Source organism: Coenobita brevimanus, chromosome 100 (genome assembly GCF_032717465.1).
Source record: "Coenobita brevimanus isolate Jiangsu-jjx chromosome 100, ASM3271746v2, whole genome shotgun sequence".
Taxonomy (NCBI): Eukaryota; Metazoa; Arthropoda; class Malacostraca; order Decapoda; family Coenobitidae; genus Coenobita; species Coenobita brevimanus.
In genome coordinates this window covers 7,676,244-7,692,500 of record NC_137053.1, presented here as the reverse complement: position 1 = coordinate 7,692,500, position 16,257 = coordinate 7,676,244, and the positions used below count along the sequence as shown (strand labels likewise).

At 41.1% G+C, this 16,257-nt stretch overlaps 1 protein-coding gene across 1 annotated transcript in view; it reads right to left on the bottom strand.

The window, feature by feature from the left end:
• The window catches only part of LOC145414551 (uncharacterized), a 244,392-nt gene that overhangs the window by 34,899 nt on the left and 193,236 nt on the right, over window positions 1–16,257 (bottom strand). Inside the window, exon 13 of the mRNA XM_080284071.1 lies at window positions 8,304–8,396. Within this exon, the coding sequence (XP_080140197.1) occupies window positions 8,304–8,396 (93 nt within the window). The remainder of the gene's footprint in view (window positions 1–8,303; window positions 8,397–16,257) is intronic.

The following is a 16,257-nucleotide window of genomic DNA, read 5'->3' as shown; positions in this document are numbered from 1 at the left end:
ACTTTATGTTAGCACTTTGTTCGAATTAAGACATCACAGCAAACCGCCTAGACACACCCTCACTTCAGCAGCGATATTAGTAATTGATGTGGTTTTTGCCACTACGACTTAAGGCACTTGAACATTAGGATTGTATCTTACACAGTTTCTTGCGGCGTTGAAACATCTCTTACATTATACCTATCAGGCATCAATTCAGGGAACTCTGATATTCCCTTATATATATATATATATATATATATATATATATATATATATATATATATATATATATATATAGATAGATAGACAGATAGATAGATATAGATAGATAGATAGATAGATAGATAGATGTTTATATAGACAGACAGATAGATAGGTAGACTGATTGTCAGGTAGATTGGCTGACTAATTGATTGACTGATAGACTGAGGTAGATAGACAGATAGATAACCAGGATAAAAATTGGTGCCGTGAAGAACATAGTCTTTTATTCCAGTTTACGAGAGGCGATGTTATTCAGTTTCGAAGCACTTTGGATGAGTAGAGTCGTCAGGTAGTACTTACATTACAGCTATTAATTCTTTTACAAAACGTAACTAGAGACAATTTTCAACGTTCCAGTCACTGTGTGTGTTTTTTTTTAGAGGATTAAAACTTCCAGAATGTTAGACGAAAACACACACACACACACACACACACACACACACACACACACACACACACACACACACACACACACACACACACACACACACACACACACACACACACACACACAAATAGGAACTAAATGGTTAAGTTCCCAAAGAAAGCGCATATTTCTGCTGTTATCGCGGGTCTGATTTCACATGATGATCCCCAAGCCATTTAGTTGATGGCCAAGTGTAACCAGACCTGAGGGTTGTTTGATTAGCAACCAAGGAGGCTCATTCCTACCTCATAACTAGGCGCACCGATTTTCAAGCAATTTACTGTTCAAATGGCAAAAGTAGCTCAGTTCTTTCAGGTGAAAACTAATCGACTAATGATGGCATCACTTCACACTCCCTTCTGAGAGAATCCTGAATATCTAAGTGTCAGTAAGTAAATGAGAGAGAGTGAGTGAGTGTGAGAGTCAATGTGAGCAAGTGTGTGTAGCAGTGAGCGTTCATAATATCGGTTGTGCATGAGAACTATTGTGAAAACGAGTTGGTAGAGAGCGAGTGTAAAAGAGAGTAAGTCAAGTGTGTAGCAAGACTGGGAGAGAGTGAGTAAATGAGAGAGTGATCTAATATGAAAGAGGGTAAATTGTGAGAGCAAGTGAACTCAGGCGATATTCCACTTACCGGCTGTTCACGCCCCTCCCTGACGTCTCTCTCTCTCTCTCTCTCTCCGATCGACACGCATGTATTGCTTATTTTATTCCTACTACTTCCATACCACTTTACTCAGCCTAAGAAAAGGACTCGTATGGAAGAGGCTATTCATTTGTACATCTACGTCCTCAAGTTTTAAGTCTCTCATAAGCTAAACAAAATCGTCTGGAGGGGTTGACATATCCAGCGTATCAACCCCTTCACTACGCATTTATTTCAATCTAGCAGTCTCTAGAGGATCTTATTTAACGCAGGAGGAAGAGAGAGAGAGAGAGAGTGTGAAGACCTTGAAGTGGTCAGAAACAGTTTCACTCATTTAATCCCTTCATTTGCATGATGTCTCTGGATATCAATATTAAGACAATAGAAGTAACATACAAGAGAACATTATACTGTAATATGCAAAATAAATTGCTGAGGAAAAGGCGTTACGAAAATTCCAAGGCCAGCGGGTTGTCTTAAGAAGAGAGGCATCTTACTGAACGGCCTGATGTTTAAAATAAAATATAAAAACTGCATATTGCCACTAAATCATCTTAGATAAACACAGGCTTTCAACACCCAACGTTAATTTTTGCATTTACATGTTCTTTTCCAATGATTTTGAATAACCTTTGACATCTCGACCCTGCGCTCTTAGATGGACGCCTTCACACGGTGGCACAGATATAAACAGGTGGCTCCTCTGTCAGAATATACAAATGTCTCTCAGCTGACTCCCTATCCCCCAAAACGAGGATGGTGAACTGGAAGATGACAGATTCAGCTCGCAGTCCACGGGGTTCACGTTCAAATGTCGAGGATCACATCACCACCACCACCACCATCATCATCATCATCTCACCCCGTAGTTAACACTCTCAGGCAACTAGGACTCACTCAGTTTTACATAATCGTCTGCTGTTACCTTGAAAACAACGAGGAACTACCGACCACAAGAGAGAGAGTTAACGGGTACAGACTCCCATGACTCATTCCCAGTTTAATAATATCGTCTAGAAACGAGCACTACGAGGCACAACTATGAGAAGCGTATTATTTACTTTTGTGTAACCTTTAGCGTATCACCCTGTCAAATATCAGTCAGGTAGGTTTTCGAAGGTCTGTGACTAATGTGTTAAATACTGTGTGTGAAAAAGAACACAAAAAAATACTTGCTTTCGTGGATGATTCTTGAACATTTTGGTTCATCGACGGCATGCACATAATTCGTTCTGCTCTCTTGCACGCATCACCACCTTCTAAAAAGTATTAATTGGAAAACGTTTATATGTTTTAGTTATAGTAATATGTTTAACGTACTACTGACTGACTTGTCGAGGGCTAACTAAGTAGGAACCAGGATTCCGGGGCCTTAAATCATGTGTAAAAGCTTGTGTGGCCCATTTCACATATTATTAACACTTCTGAAACGTTCTTGTTTCCTGTTTCTTTGTTTCTGGATTCAATCTTACCCCAACCCTAGACAAATGAAAAAGGTCGTAGAGATGATGATAATGATGATGACGCCCCTGCTTATAAAGGATCTTAAATCCTTCAGTCTGACTATCTATTTTCTATTTTATTGTTGATATCTCGAGACGATTTTATTTACCTTATGATAGCCCCCCTTCCCTCGTGAATAAGTCAGTGAAGGTAGAATCTATTCCCTTTACATCAAAAAATATTTCAACAACGAAATGAAATTGCATGTAATTATAACCAAAACAAGAAATACGCAATGATAGTGAAGAGATGAACCAGTTTTTCCCGATAAGTAAATCTCCACAAGTCAATTATTGTCCTGTATCATTTTCATTTTTTCTTTGAGCAAGCAAGTAAGGCGAGGGAGCAAGAATACTTACACACTCCGTTCCTTCTTTACCCCTGCACAACTGTTGACTCTATACACTGGTTTTATCCGCCCCTGTGTGGAATACAACTCTCATGTGTGGAAAGGCTCCCCATATACAGCTCTTCTCAATAGGGTGGAGTTAAAGGCTTTTCGTCTCATTAACTCTCCTCCCCTTACTGACTCCCTTCAACCTCTGTCTCTTCGCCGCACTGTTGCATCTTTATCTCTTTTCTGTCGCTATTTCAATGGTCACTGCTCCTCTGAACTGTCTGCATGCATCTCTCCACCTCTACGACGGGTGCGTAACACCCGTCTAGTAGCAAACTCTCATCCCTTTTCTGTCCAAGTCTCTAATGCAAGAGTTAACTGTTACTACCAGTTCTTCATTTATGCAACAGGTCAGCTCTGGAACTGTCTCCCTCTGTCTGTATTTCCTGCTTCCTATGATCTCCAGTCTTACAAACGCAGTGTGTCCAGGCATCTCAAAATGATCGGATCTTGAATTTGGCTCTCTCTTGTATTTTGTTTTTCTCTTGGAAGGGACAATAATTGCGGGTTTGTGGCCTTTGGTTCCTTCTTCCTCGCATTAAAAAAAAAAAAAAGTTTGCTTCCCATGCCACCGGGTGGTTGGGGGTGTAAATTAGGGCTGCCTCTGATCGTCCAGTTTTGTGGAAATATTAAATTTACAGATATGACATACTTTTCTAAAGTCTTCATGAAAAAAAAATATATATTGCCAGGTGAAGTAGATTTTCTTAAGTCATCATTTTTTTAAATGCCAAAGATACACTTTAAATTGTCACAGGGCTGAACTTATTGAAGATAGATTTTTTTTCTTTTTAGAATAGCTACTTTGATTGATTGTCCTTTAAAATCAATGGATTTGCTATTAAATTAACTAAAACTGATTCAGAAATAACGATTTTATGAGATTATGTGTGACCGATTTTGATGGTGATGTCTGGTGTAGATGTCGCCTTTCCCAAAGCACAAAAATTAGAGCACTGACTCGAGTCACAAGTCGCGACATGCCTATATTTAGGGGAAGCAAACAAGAACACGAAAATCGTTGCAATCACAACAAAAGTTGAAACTGCAGTGGAATGTGATTAATCTACTGTAAATAACGACTGTGCTTGACATCGTTTTCAACGAGGGTACCGTACTGAGAAGAACACGTTGTACACCTTATTGTAGACACTTGATTTCTAGTCGTATTGTCCAATGTATTCTCTGCCTGTGTTGCGAGTGTTTGGTTGATGCATGTTTGAGGGTAACAGTATAAACCTGAAATCTTGTGCATGACTTACAATGGGACTCTGTGTGGTTCCTGGAAACATCGAAACAACTTTTTCTAGCCGACTTATTCCCTCCGCCAAGGAGGTTATGTTCTACCCCGGGTCGTTTGTCTGTCTGTCTGTATGTATGTATGTTAGCAGGATTACTCAAGAAGTTATGAACGGATTCTGATGAAATTTTGTGGAAAGGTGGGCCATGGGCCAAGGAAGATGTGATTAAATTGTGGGCCGGATCCGGATCCGGAGTATCCCACACAGTATCTCCAAAAGTTCTCAATGAATTTAAATTATACTCTGTGGAAAAGTGAGCCATGCTCCAAGAAAGAATTCAGTAAATTTTGAGGCGGATCCGGATCCGGATCCTATATCCACGAACCGGTATCCAGATCTTTTTTAATGGGAATGGCATTGGCGGAGGTACAACATGCGCTCACTGAACGCTTTCCAGTTTTGTTCATTAATCTCATTATCCACTTGTGTGATACAGATACAAACTATGGCGATAATAAAACATTAGAAGTAACACAAGAGGATGTCAAGGCGCAATACGTATAATAAATCGCTGAGGCAGAGACGTTACGAAATGCCCAAAGCCATTCATAATACGACCCTTAAACTTAAGAGTTTTGTAAACACGGTCCTGGTTTCACTAAATTATGAATTCCATTATTAATTCCATCCAATCTATGGCGTAGTTTATTCATTTATTTATATATTTACTTATCAATTTCTTTCTTGCTGCAACCACACGATCTGTTTCACTTTAACAGGTGACTTAGACTAGTAAGGAGATTAATGAAGCTTTTCCATTTCTTCCTGCAACTTTTTTTTTTTCACCGGGAACGTAGGGGACCGTGGCTAGGCTACTCAATCCTGACTTAAGGCGAAGACGAATGAAGATTATTAGTCTGAATATAAATTGGCTTGGCTGTAAAACAACTGACTTCCTCTCGCTGAACGGTAAAAGGGAAGCCAAACCCGTAACTTCAAACACCGTTGTTTGAAAGGCAGAATGAACACTAGAGTGAAGTTAGATTTTTGTATCTCGTTACTGATTGCGCTATATTAAATGGAATTAACGATAAATATTTCCTATGCTTGTTATCTGTTACCATCCACTCACTCGATGCAATGTTGCTCTCGGGTGTCCCTTTACTTTCCTCCTCCTTTCTTTCCTTCCTCTTCTGTCGTTCTTTACTTCATTCTTTCCTTGTCTTGCCTACGGGTGACTTTCTACTCCCTCTTCTATCTATCTTTCCTTCATTATTTCCTCTTCCTTCTGCCTGTGGGTGACTCTACACTGAGTGACAAGCCAAATGGTTTCCTGTACACCAGGAAACCATTTACTACGCAGGGTGGTAACCATATAACCAAATTATGGTGCCTGGTGGTTTAATGGGTAATTACTGCACTCTAAGTGGACTGACCCAGTGAAGGTTTATATCCAGGGGATGGTTGGGGTTTATTGCTCACGTAATGCCACGCAGAGATGAGTGAGGCTGGTCACTCTCATCTTAAATGTCAGGACCAACTTGCCTAGCCCCGGGCTCCTACGCTTCTCATGGGGCAACGTAAGAGTGGATGATGGATGGGTGGATGGCTAACTTTGAATACGTTCAGTTCGATGACTTTTATTTTGTGTGTGTGTGCACTTGCTCTCTTAAACGATTTTGCTCATTTTAGGAAAGGCTTTATTTATTTATTTATTTTTTTTCTCTCAGTTAAGATTTTTCGAAATTACTCTGTTTAAGGGAGATTTTTTCTATTAGGTGAGACGTTTTCCACATTTGTTTCTAATTCAGTTTAGGAGGAACTTTTTCCATTCTGCACAATTTAGGAGAGACTTTTTTTTTTTTTTTTCCCCTTGATGAGTTAAATACAACCCTCAGCAGCGCTTCCTGCAGCTGGCACCTTTCCCCAGTTGAATAAAATCATCTGTAGGTAGAAGGGATAAAACACAAAAATTCGTCATCAGAGGGATGGAATACAATCTGATGGTCAAAAAATAAGGGTTTGCTTATACCTTCGCATATCCATCTTTAATAAATCTGTCGCTAAGGTCCCCTTCTGGTCTTAGCCTCTTCGCTGTGATTTTTTTTCTTTTTCTACTTTCTCCTGGGACCACCAACTGGTTTATATGGATTAGCAGAAACTTCAAATTACAGGAGTTAACTGGAAAAGAATACGAGAGTTTTCCCGATCAAGAGAGAGTTAACGGTGGCAGGATTAACTCACAAGCACCAATATTCATTCTCAGCAAAGGATAATTGTCTGGTGTTGGCTTTAATAAATTACCAAGAGTTGTCCTGATTACGAAAGTGTTCATGGTACCAGAATAAATCTGTCTCTGTGATTCGCTCACAGCTTAATAAATTCGTCAGGTGTTAGATGGAATAGAATACCAGAGCTGTTCCAACCATGAGAGGGTTAATGGTGACAGCATTAGCATTGACTTCTAGGGCTCGTATTCTCCTCGGTTAAGGAAAGTCCATAACACCTCTTCCTTAGCGATATAATTTTGGATATGGCTGGTTAATACTACTTTGTATAGTACGTTACCTATGCAGAGTGAGGCGATATTGGAAGGATTTACGTAACACAGAAGAGGATAGTAAAGTGTAATGAAATAAGTCGCTTAGGAAAAGGTGTAAGAGAGCTTCCTCAACCGACGAGAATACGGGCCTGGAACTCACTGTGTTGAATAACTTGAATGGCGTTAAAAGAACCAGTACTCGAGCCGTCCTGACAACGAAAGGGTTTATGGTAACAGTTTAAACACTTTCAGCCTCCCATGACTCATTCGCGGCTAAATAAAATCGTCCCGGGTTTAACTGGACAAGGATGCCATTGTTGTCCCGATCTTAACACGGTTCTTTGCCCATTTCTGTTCATTTAATCTACCATTACTACCAGTGAGAGGAGGATATGTGCGAAGCGTCTCTTCATACTAAGTGTTCTTCTAAGGCTATAAGGTAGAGAATGAATAGATGGTAATGTCAAGAAGAGGGGCAAAACGCACGAGAGATGCAGATGAAACAAACTCGAAGCAGACTGAAGAAGTGGGAGAAGAGGAGGGAGACCGAGAGGGGAAATGAGGCGGAGAACGAGAGGGAGAGGGAGAGGAGTAAGAGGTGAGAGGGGTTAGGGAGAGGTCGAGGGTATCGAGTTTGCGTCTGAGCTACGCAACAAATATCACATTACTTTTAGTCTCCCTGGATATATAGGGCCGGGGAACAAAAATGTCAAGAGCTGTGAAAAAAAAGAAAAAAAACATGAAAGATGGAGAGGGAAAAAAAGACAAAGATCGAAACGCGGAGATATAATGGAAGAGATGGAAGAGAATAATTGGAAAAGTGGAGAGGAAGGAAAAAGAAGGAATTGGAGAAAAGTAAGGAGACAGCTGGGTGACGGAGAATGATGAAGAGGAGACAGATGAGCAGGGAGAACGGAAAGATAAATGGAGAAACACAGAGGGACAAAAGACATGTTTTTGGAGAAGGACGAAGAGATAGAAAAGAAGAGCAGCTGGAGATATACCAAGAGGGAGAAATATGGAGACGGAGAAAGACGAAGAGGGAAAGAGTCTGAGGTGAGAAAAGAAGAGAAGGGAGAAAGAAAAGGTAGATCGAAAAAAAAGAAAGGGGAGAAGGAAGACGGATAAGGTTGACGGAAAAAGGCGAAGGAGAAAGAGAGATGGAGAAATGAGAATGGAAAAATAGGTTAAAAAAAATAAATAAAGAATGGAGAAAGGAAAGGCCGACTAAGACAGACAACGGAAAGGAAAGTGAAGGTGAGGCAGGTAAAAGACAGGTAAGACGATGCAGGATAACTTACGGGTGCATGAAGGCGGTATTAGGCCCGGGGGACAAACACAGAGGCCAGGCAGCACACACGTACCTCCGTTGATGCAGGCAGGTACACACACGGCTGGCAGGGAGGTGGAAGGGGGTGGGTTTGGTATTCAGTTACAGTTATTAACACTGTTCCACCTTGTAGTCAGGGTCAATTTATGATACTAGTAACCTCGCTCCAAAAAATATCTTGAACATGAAGATCTAGGCTTTATCAATGAGCAGTTGTGGCTACACTGGCTTTTTTTTTTTTTTTTTTTCCTATGGTATATATTTCTGATGGGGATAGCTACTGTACTTCATCTCTTGCATAAAATTCTTTCTTCATATTGCTTTGATAAAAACAGCAGTCAAACACATTCAGGGATTTTTACTGAAGAATATTTTCCAATGTCTCGGCAATTGTTTCAAAGTGTTCAGAAGGCTATTTTCCATATATTTGTTGGAGCGACTGTAAAAGATAGCCTGTAAGACTTAACCGGCTTCCAAGATCCCGTCACTGGGCATCCAAAGTCACTGGTTATCTGTTGTTTCCCTGTTTAAAGTTAGGAAGTGAACCAGTATACGTGTCTGCGACTGTATGTGACTGGGACATTGGTTGGGGGTTTGGTTACAAAGGGGACAAAGATTGGTAATTATGGGCAAAGATGCAAACAAAAAACAAAAAAAAAAGTTTGCAGACTTCTATCCTTTGGTTCTTTCTTCCTTGTATAAAAAGAGTAACAGAAAACAAGAGAAAACAAAAGGAACAGGGAACAACAACAGTTAACAGGGAATAACAACAGGTAACACGGGACAACAAGAGGTAACGGGACAACAAGAGGTAACGGGACAACAGGTAACGGGGAATAACTACAGTTAACAGAAGGCAAAAATAGGTAGCAGGATGAAGGTGGGGAAGGAGAAAGGGTGGGGCAGGGTAGGACAAGGAAGGGTCGGGCAGGATGGGGGAGGGTGGGATTGATTAGAGCAGAGTGGGGCTGGGCTGAATTGTATGGGGTAAGGTGGGGTAGGGTCAAGCGGTGAGGGACAGGGTCGGGCAGAGTGAGGCAAGGTGGGGCAGGGTCGAGTAATGTGGAGCAGGTTGGGACAGGGTCAAGTGGTGTTCGGCAGGGTCGAGTAATCTGGGTCAGCGTGGGGCAGAGTCGAGTAGTGTGGGGTACTGTGGGGAAGGGTCGAGAAGTGTTGAGCAGAGTCGAGTAATTTGGGGCAGGACTGGGCAGAGTCTAATGGTGTGGGGCATAGTGAGGCAGGATCGAATAATGTTAGACAGGGTAGAGTAATGTTGGGCAGGGTCCAGTAGTGTTGGGCAGGGTCGAGCAATTTAGGGTAGGGGGGGCACGGCAGATTGGTGTGGGGTAGGGAAGGGCAGAGTACATTGATGTGGGGTAGGGGGGGGCACGGTAGATTGGTGTGGGGTAGGGGGGGGCACGGTAGATTGGTGTGGGGTAGGGGGGGCAAGACCGTTCAGGAACAGAACGTATAATCTACAAAATGCACGAGAAGACTGGCAGACAAGGCATAATAATCATCACATACATTCACTTAACACTGTTACTCTACAGGGACAAAAACATACTTTACTACACCGGACTGTGGAAACTCTCGTGAAGTTAAACATTTCAAAGTAAAGTGTGACAAATCTAAACACAAAATACATATTTATCATAAAAAAATACTTGCACACTAAGACACGCATGCTTTCAGTAAACTAGTCAAAATTATACAATAACTCAAATACGTACTTACCAAACCATTTGTCGAAATGAACAGTTTTAAGAAGCATTGTTGGGGACAAAAGTTTGCCTATTATTTCACTTTTTTTCTCTTGTATTTCCTCTATTGGTACATATTCCCAAAATAAATGGGGTTAGGTACGCTTCTCTGCTCGTAGATTATTTTCTTTATTACGATCTCAGGTGATGGGGAAGGACGCTTTCACGTGATGGCACTAGTAGGCTTATGGTCGGATGGCTTCACCGCCAGGTTATGCAAAAGTATCTAAACTCCCTCCCTCCATGCCCCCCAAAAGAGGATGGTGGAAAGAAGGAAAAGAGAAAATTCAATCTTCTGTCCAGATAAACCAAAGACAAATAATAATAATAATAATAATGATAATAATAATAATAATAATAATAATGCGTCTGTGGGAAAACTGACGGACGTGCCCCAAGGGTAAAACAGACGTTGTGGAATGGTAAGCTTACCTTTTCTCCCTTGACTGCGCGATATCTGCTTCTCCATGTTCCATAAAATGAATGGAGATTGCACACGCCACAGATATCCCACCCTAACTTGGACCAAACATGAAAGAATCAAAACTCACTATGAAAGAACTAGATCTATAGCAAAGAACTCGACCACTGCTTAGGTCATGGTCTGCTTTTTGTAGTCGCTGACGATCAGAACGGAGAAGGTTACTTCACCCACGACTCAATTCCTACTTTAGACTGGCTGTAACAGATTTCTGTCAGTACATAATTATTTCTGACTGGCCATTTTACACACACACACACACACACACACACACACACACACACACACACACACACGTAAAAGCGGGCGCACGTACGCACAGGCACACGCACATGTGCGAGCACACACACACAGGCGTTCGAGCGCACATAAAGTCTTTAGACTTTACAGCTCCTAGATATGCGCGATATAGACAAAATTAGGCTAAAGGTATGGGTGTGTAGACAGATGATGACTGAAATTACTCTGATCAGGATCATACTAAAAAGGTAGAACCATACCTGAATCATGGGGTTAATCAAGAGAAGCGTACACAATAACAATGAGCCTCTGTGGTGTCCGAGCACTCTACTCATCAGTTTCAAAACCTAGTGGCAAAACAAACTATAAACGGCGGATCAGAAGCACAGTTGGCCTTCGGCTCATCATGTCTACACATCCATTTTTCATGCTTGATCTGTTATCAGACTACAACACCAACGTACCCATTGGTAGCGTAAACGACCCTTATGAGACAGCACGGAAAAAAAACCCTCCGTTCCGTACTTTTAGTCTGGCGTAACTACATCCTGGACATAATCGATGTTTCCCTTCAAAATGCCAGGCTTCAACATCAAGCCCACAAATAATACTAGTGTAGTCCAGCCTTGAGACACGGCACATCTCAGAAATTACAGGTCTCGAACGAAATACATCTCGGACACAAATCGAACATGATACACAATCACAATGTATACATTACGCCTCTCTCATCCCAACTTACTGTAAAATTGCCATATCTCCATCTTGTATGCTGAGTTGAAACAATAGATTAAATCTAGAATATGATACTGTAATGAAGAAATGGTAGGGAAAATGTAGAGTTGTAACATCTCTTATTCTGCCACTGAGGAGGGGAAATAAGCAGTAAAAGGACGAAAATCTGGGCCAAGTTATGATGAGGAACAGTAGTTGCAATCTGAACCACCGTCAAAATCACCCACTGCAAATGCGGGTCACACACACCGAAAAGGTCAGATATGCAGCTCAATCACTAGTGATTATTTGAACACTGTAATCACGACACAGCGTATACGTTCAGACTACTACCACACGCACATCCTGGACAACCCATCACTTGTACTGTCTATCTGATCTGTCATCCAGTCCAAGGTCAGGCACACAGTACAATCATCTAGAGTTAATTTAGCCATTGAAATCAGCCTACTCTTGACAGTGAAGGCAAGAATGACTACCCGTTGAATTTTAACCTGGTCCAGAATTTCGTTTTTTTTGCAGCTGATATTATGTAGCTTAGTGGCAGAATAAGACAGTTTTGTGGTTCCACATTCTCTCCACAGCACTTACACTACTCGACAAATTTCATCTTTTTATCTAGTTCAGAAATGAGAATGGGCGACATGGGATAAATTGACGGTGCTGTTTACAAATATGTTTTTAAGTTTCTCTATCACGCACACATTTTACGAAATTTAGCCTATTTTTCCTCCACTATTCAGAAATCAGTACGTTCCTATCGCCTGGTTATGCCAGGAATATCTTTTTAAATCGAGAAATATTAATTGGGATGTAAAAGTAATATGCAGAAACAAAATCAAGTGTATTATTCCACAGCCGTATGTAAATTTCGATGTGAATACTAGTACTCATAGTGTGGTTTTTGATTATTTCTTTTTTTGCTCTCCATCGGTTTCCCATGTCAGCATCTAACAAGAGTCAGAAATCATACCAGCACCAATTCTATCTTGGTATCTTTGTTCTATTACCGCAATATCCTGGTGAAAAAGTTCACCCTGTTCGTCAATAACATCACCCAACCCAAGTTTGTTGAAAGAGAGAGAGAGAGAGAGAGAGAGAGAGAGAGAGAGGAATGGATTTTAAGGGACATGCAACATCCAAGATCATGGTACGCAACCAGGAGCTCTTCAACGATTTCCAGGTAATCTTCACTGTGATGGGTGCCTAAAAACCATCACAATTTTTCTTAAGAAATCTCTAAGTCCTAAGTTCGTTTGCCTCGAGGATTGCATCAAACTGACCGTCTTTCATCAGGCTACAATCTTTGGGCCAACGAAAATGCCTTTTTTCAATTTGGAGTCGCTAATCTTAGGGAAGAGTTTCTTCAGGCGTGCGAAGCCTGCACCTGTCTTATACAAGACTTTGACGAAGTTTTTCATCAAGCCTAACTTGATGTAATGAGGTGGTAGTATGATATATTCCGCTTAGACGAGTGGTTCGTTCAGTACGGTGTGTACACCGGCATCGTAGGAACTTCGGGTAGGCCACTCAAGCTGGATTAGTGATGCTGCACATCACAGTTGTCCCCAGAACACAGGAAGGAACATATATTTCGTGAAAGCTCCTTGTGGGCCAAGCAGCATGGCTACCATTTTCAAATCGCTGCAGGTTTTCTATCAGAATTTGTCATCTTCAGTCAAAACGACGAGTCTTTGCATCGATTCGTACGTTTCCTTCATTGAAGGAGCTAAAACAAGTGCTATACTGGGCAACATGTTTCCATTGTGGAGGACAGCAACCTTCAGACCTGATTTACTGGAGTCATTAAAGTGTCGTCATTCGTCAGGATTATGAATCCTTCCCAAGGCTTCGAACAGACTTGCGATATTTCCACAGTAGCATACTCCTCAAGCTGACTTGAAAAAACGTTCCAAATTTTGTTTCCGCTTCCTGAGACTCGTCCCTTTTGTGTCTGGATGCAACAAGTTCCACTCTTGCAGTCTCTAAGCGTGTAGTTCTGACTGTTGTTTGGATAAATTTAGGTCACGTAACACATTCAATATCGTTAAGGTCGCCTTGGGTGAACAGATTTAGTACTTTGCCTGATGGCTGACATTCGAAGTCAGAATTAGGGGCAGCTGCTCCAGATGCATCATCATCTTGACCCTCATCTGGAGTCTGGAATACACATTTATTTGTTGGTGACCTTGGAATGGGAAGGTCCTCCGTGTGATCGATCGGTCTTATTGTCGACGATAAAATTGAACTTTTTGAAGAAAATCCCACAACTTTTGTAATGCAAAAGTAGCAATCTGTTGTACGATCACTAGGTTCTCTCCACACCATGGAAACTGAGAAGGGCATCCCTGTTTTCCTTCCTGCTAGCCATTCGCGAAGAGAGTTGAAACAAGTCACGCAGCAGATATGGAGCGCCCATCTGTTGACTTGGTCGCCAGTCTTAACGCCAAAATAATGTAGCTAAGCTGTCTTTACAAAGGACGTGATCTTCCGTTTCTTCTTCTTTGAAGTGAAATTTCCACAGAAATAACAGAAACCATTATAATCATCACACATCCGCGGGGCATTGTCGTCCCATAAATCTGAAATAAGAGTCATAGTAAGCATAATGAATTTACATAGACATACTTTAGATAGTGGATGTAGACAACTGGCAATGTATATGTTGGATATTATACAGTGCATATATTCGAAGTCGTATGAAGAGCACGAATAAAACGATAGAAAGAAGGGCCACTGTCCTATAGGGATGTGTGTGAGGGTAGTGAGTTCAGAAGAATTGTACGTGCTATAGCAAAATGAACATATTTGAAATCAGCGCCTCCTTATTGCCTTGGGATATTCGCATTTGTCTCAGAAGTAAAATTTTTGTCACCAATAATTAGTGGTGACTAACATCATATTCTAGTGTTACTCTCCCGCTACAACTCAGTCATCAGGTTACAGCAAAAAGAGTTCAGCTGCGTCTCTCGGTGCCGATATAGAAGCAGTAGACCGTAAACACTCAGTCAGTTCAGATTTGACTGAATTTTCGTTTGCTAAGGAAGCTCCCTAGCACCCATTCCTTAGCGAATTATTTGGGATGATGCACTCTGTTATTCTTTTGTGTGGTACTCATAGTACTTTAAAAAGGATATACTTTGCAAAGATACCGTACAATATTATGTAAACTGGGTAGATACAGGAATAAAAATACAGAGAAAAGATTTTAGGAAGCATTTTTAACTGACGAGAATACGGGACTCGGGGTCAACGCTCTAGGTTGCATGCGATATTTCGTGGCGTGACTTCCTTAGCGGCTTACTCAACATATTTTACCGCTTTATTATCTTGTACGTTATCCAGGGAAACTATGCCAATAAGATGCATGCAAATAACACGAGAATAACTTATCCAGGTGTAATATGCATAATTTAATTGCTAAGAAATAAAAGCTACCAATTCCCCTATACCACAAAGATCCGTCTTATCGTGACCATAGGAAACTTTCAGCACCTTTCCTTACTTTAGTGCTTTCATTTTATGTCGGCCTAAAACTGTCATCCCTCCATTTTGAATACTGAGTAGTAGCAAGAGATTAACTCTGGAAGAGGATGCTGGTACTGAAGGAATTCTACGGAAAGGATGCAGAACTATAGCACTGTCTTCTTCTGCCACTGAGCTACGAGAAACAAGCTGCAAAAAGACAAAAATCTTGCCCAAGTTAGAGTAATAACAATGTAGTTTATTTCTGCGCGTCCAGGTTCACATTCACTTGCTTGGAATTTATGGAATCTACTATACAGTATGTCTGCATTAGCGACTCATATGGGGAGATCCATATATAACGATCCTTTTCTTTGTCAGGCGATTTTTCGTGTGTTGCGCGGACGGCTCAGCATTAGCGGTGTCTACCCTGGATTATCTATTCATTTTCTGCTCCCACTGCCAAACCCAAGCTTATACCGGCAGATTAAGCCGTCCCTGCAACACATCAATTATTGTCATGTGAGTTCTTGGCTGAGTGCTGTTTATGTACTATAGTGTACATAATAACTGACGAAGTATAATGGGGAAATGTGGAAAATAATTCGCTAAGGAGGGAATGCTTAGGTGCTTCAGTAGCTGACAAAAATCATGTCCCTGGAATGCGAATTCATGGAGTATATGATGATGAAAGACTACGTTTGACCTTTCTGCAAAATTGCTGACTACGCTTCGCAGTGTGGGAATGGGATGCAAGGTAATCACATCTAGCAGTTACAGGTGTTGCATAAATGTCTGTAAAAATCAAAACACTTGCCATTCTTTTCATCATTTTACTTTTCATGCCAAAATCGTAGAGACAGATTCACAAACACACGATCAGTTCCTGTCGTGTGATTCGATTTACCGGGAAGGACAGGAGAGTGTCGATCTCCCTGTCTCTTATCCTACTAGCAATGATCTTTGTAACGACAAAAAGTCTGGTAAGATATTTTGTCTTGCAGGATAAGGCATGGAGAATACAGTATTTCCCAATGTCTCTTGTTCTCCCTATAAAAACATACCGTATCTACTTTACTTAGGAATTCCTGCATCCTTTATATGGCATCACAACTGACAGTTTGAAACTGAAAATATAAGGTCACTCCTCCTTTTCCTTTTTTAAAAAATTTAGGTAATTTTTAAGGACGGGGAGACTTACCTTTATCTGTATCATACTGACGTGCTTTCTAATGCCCTAA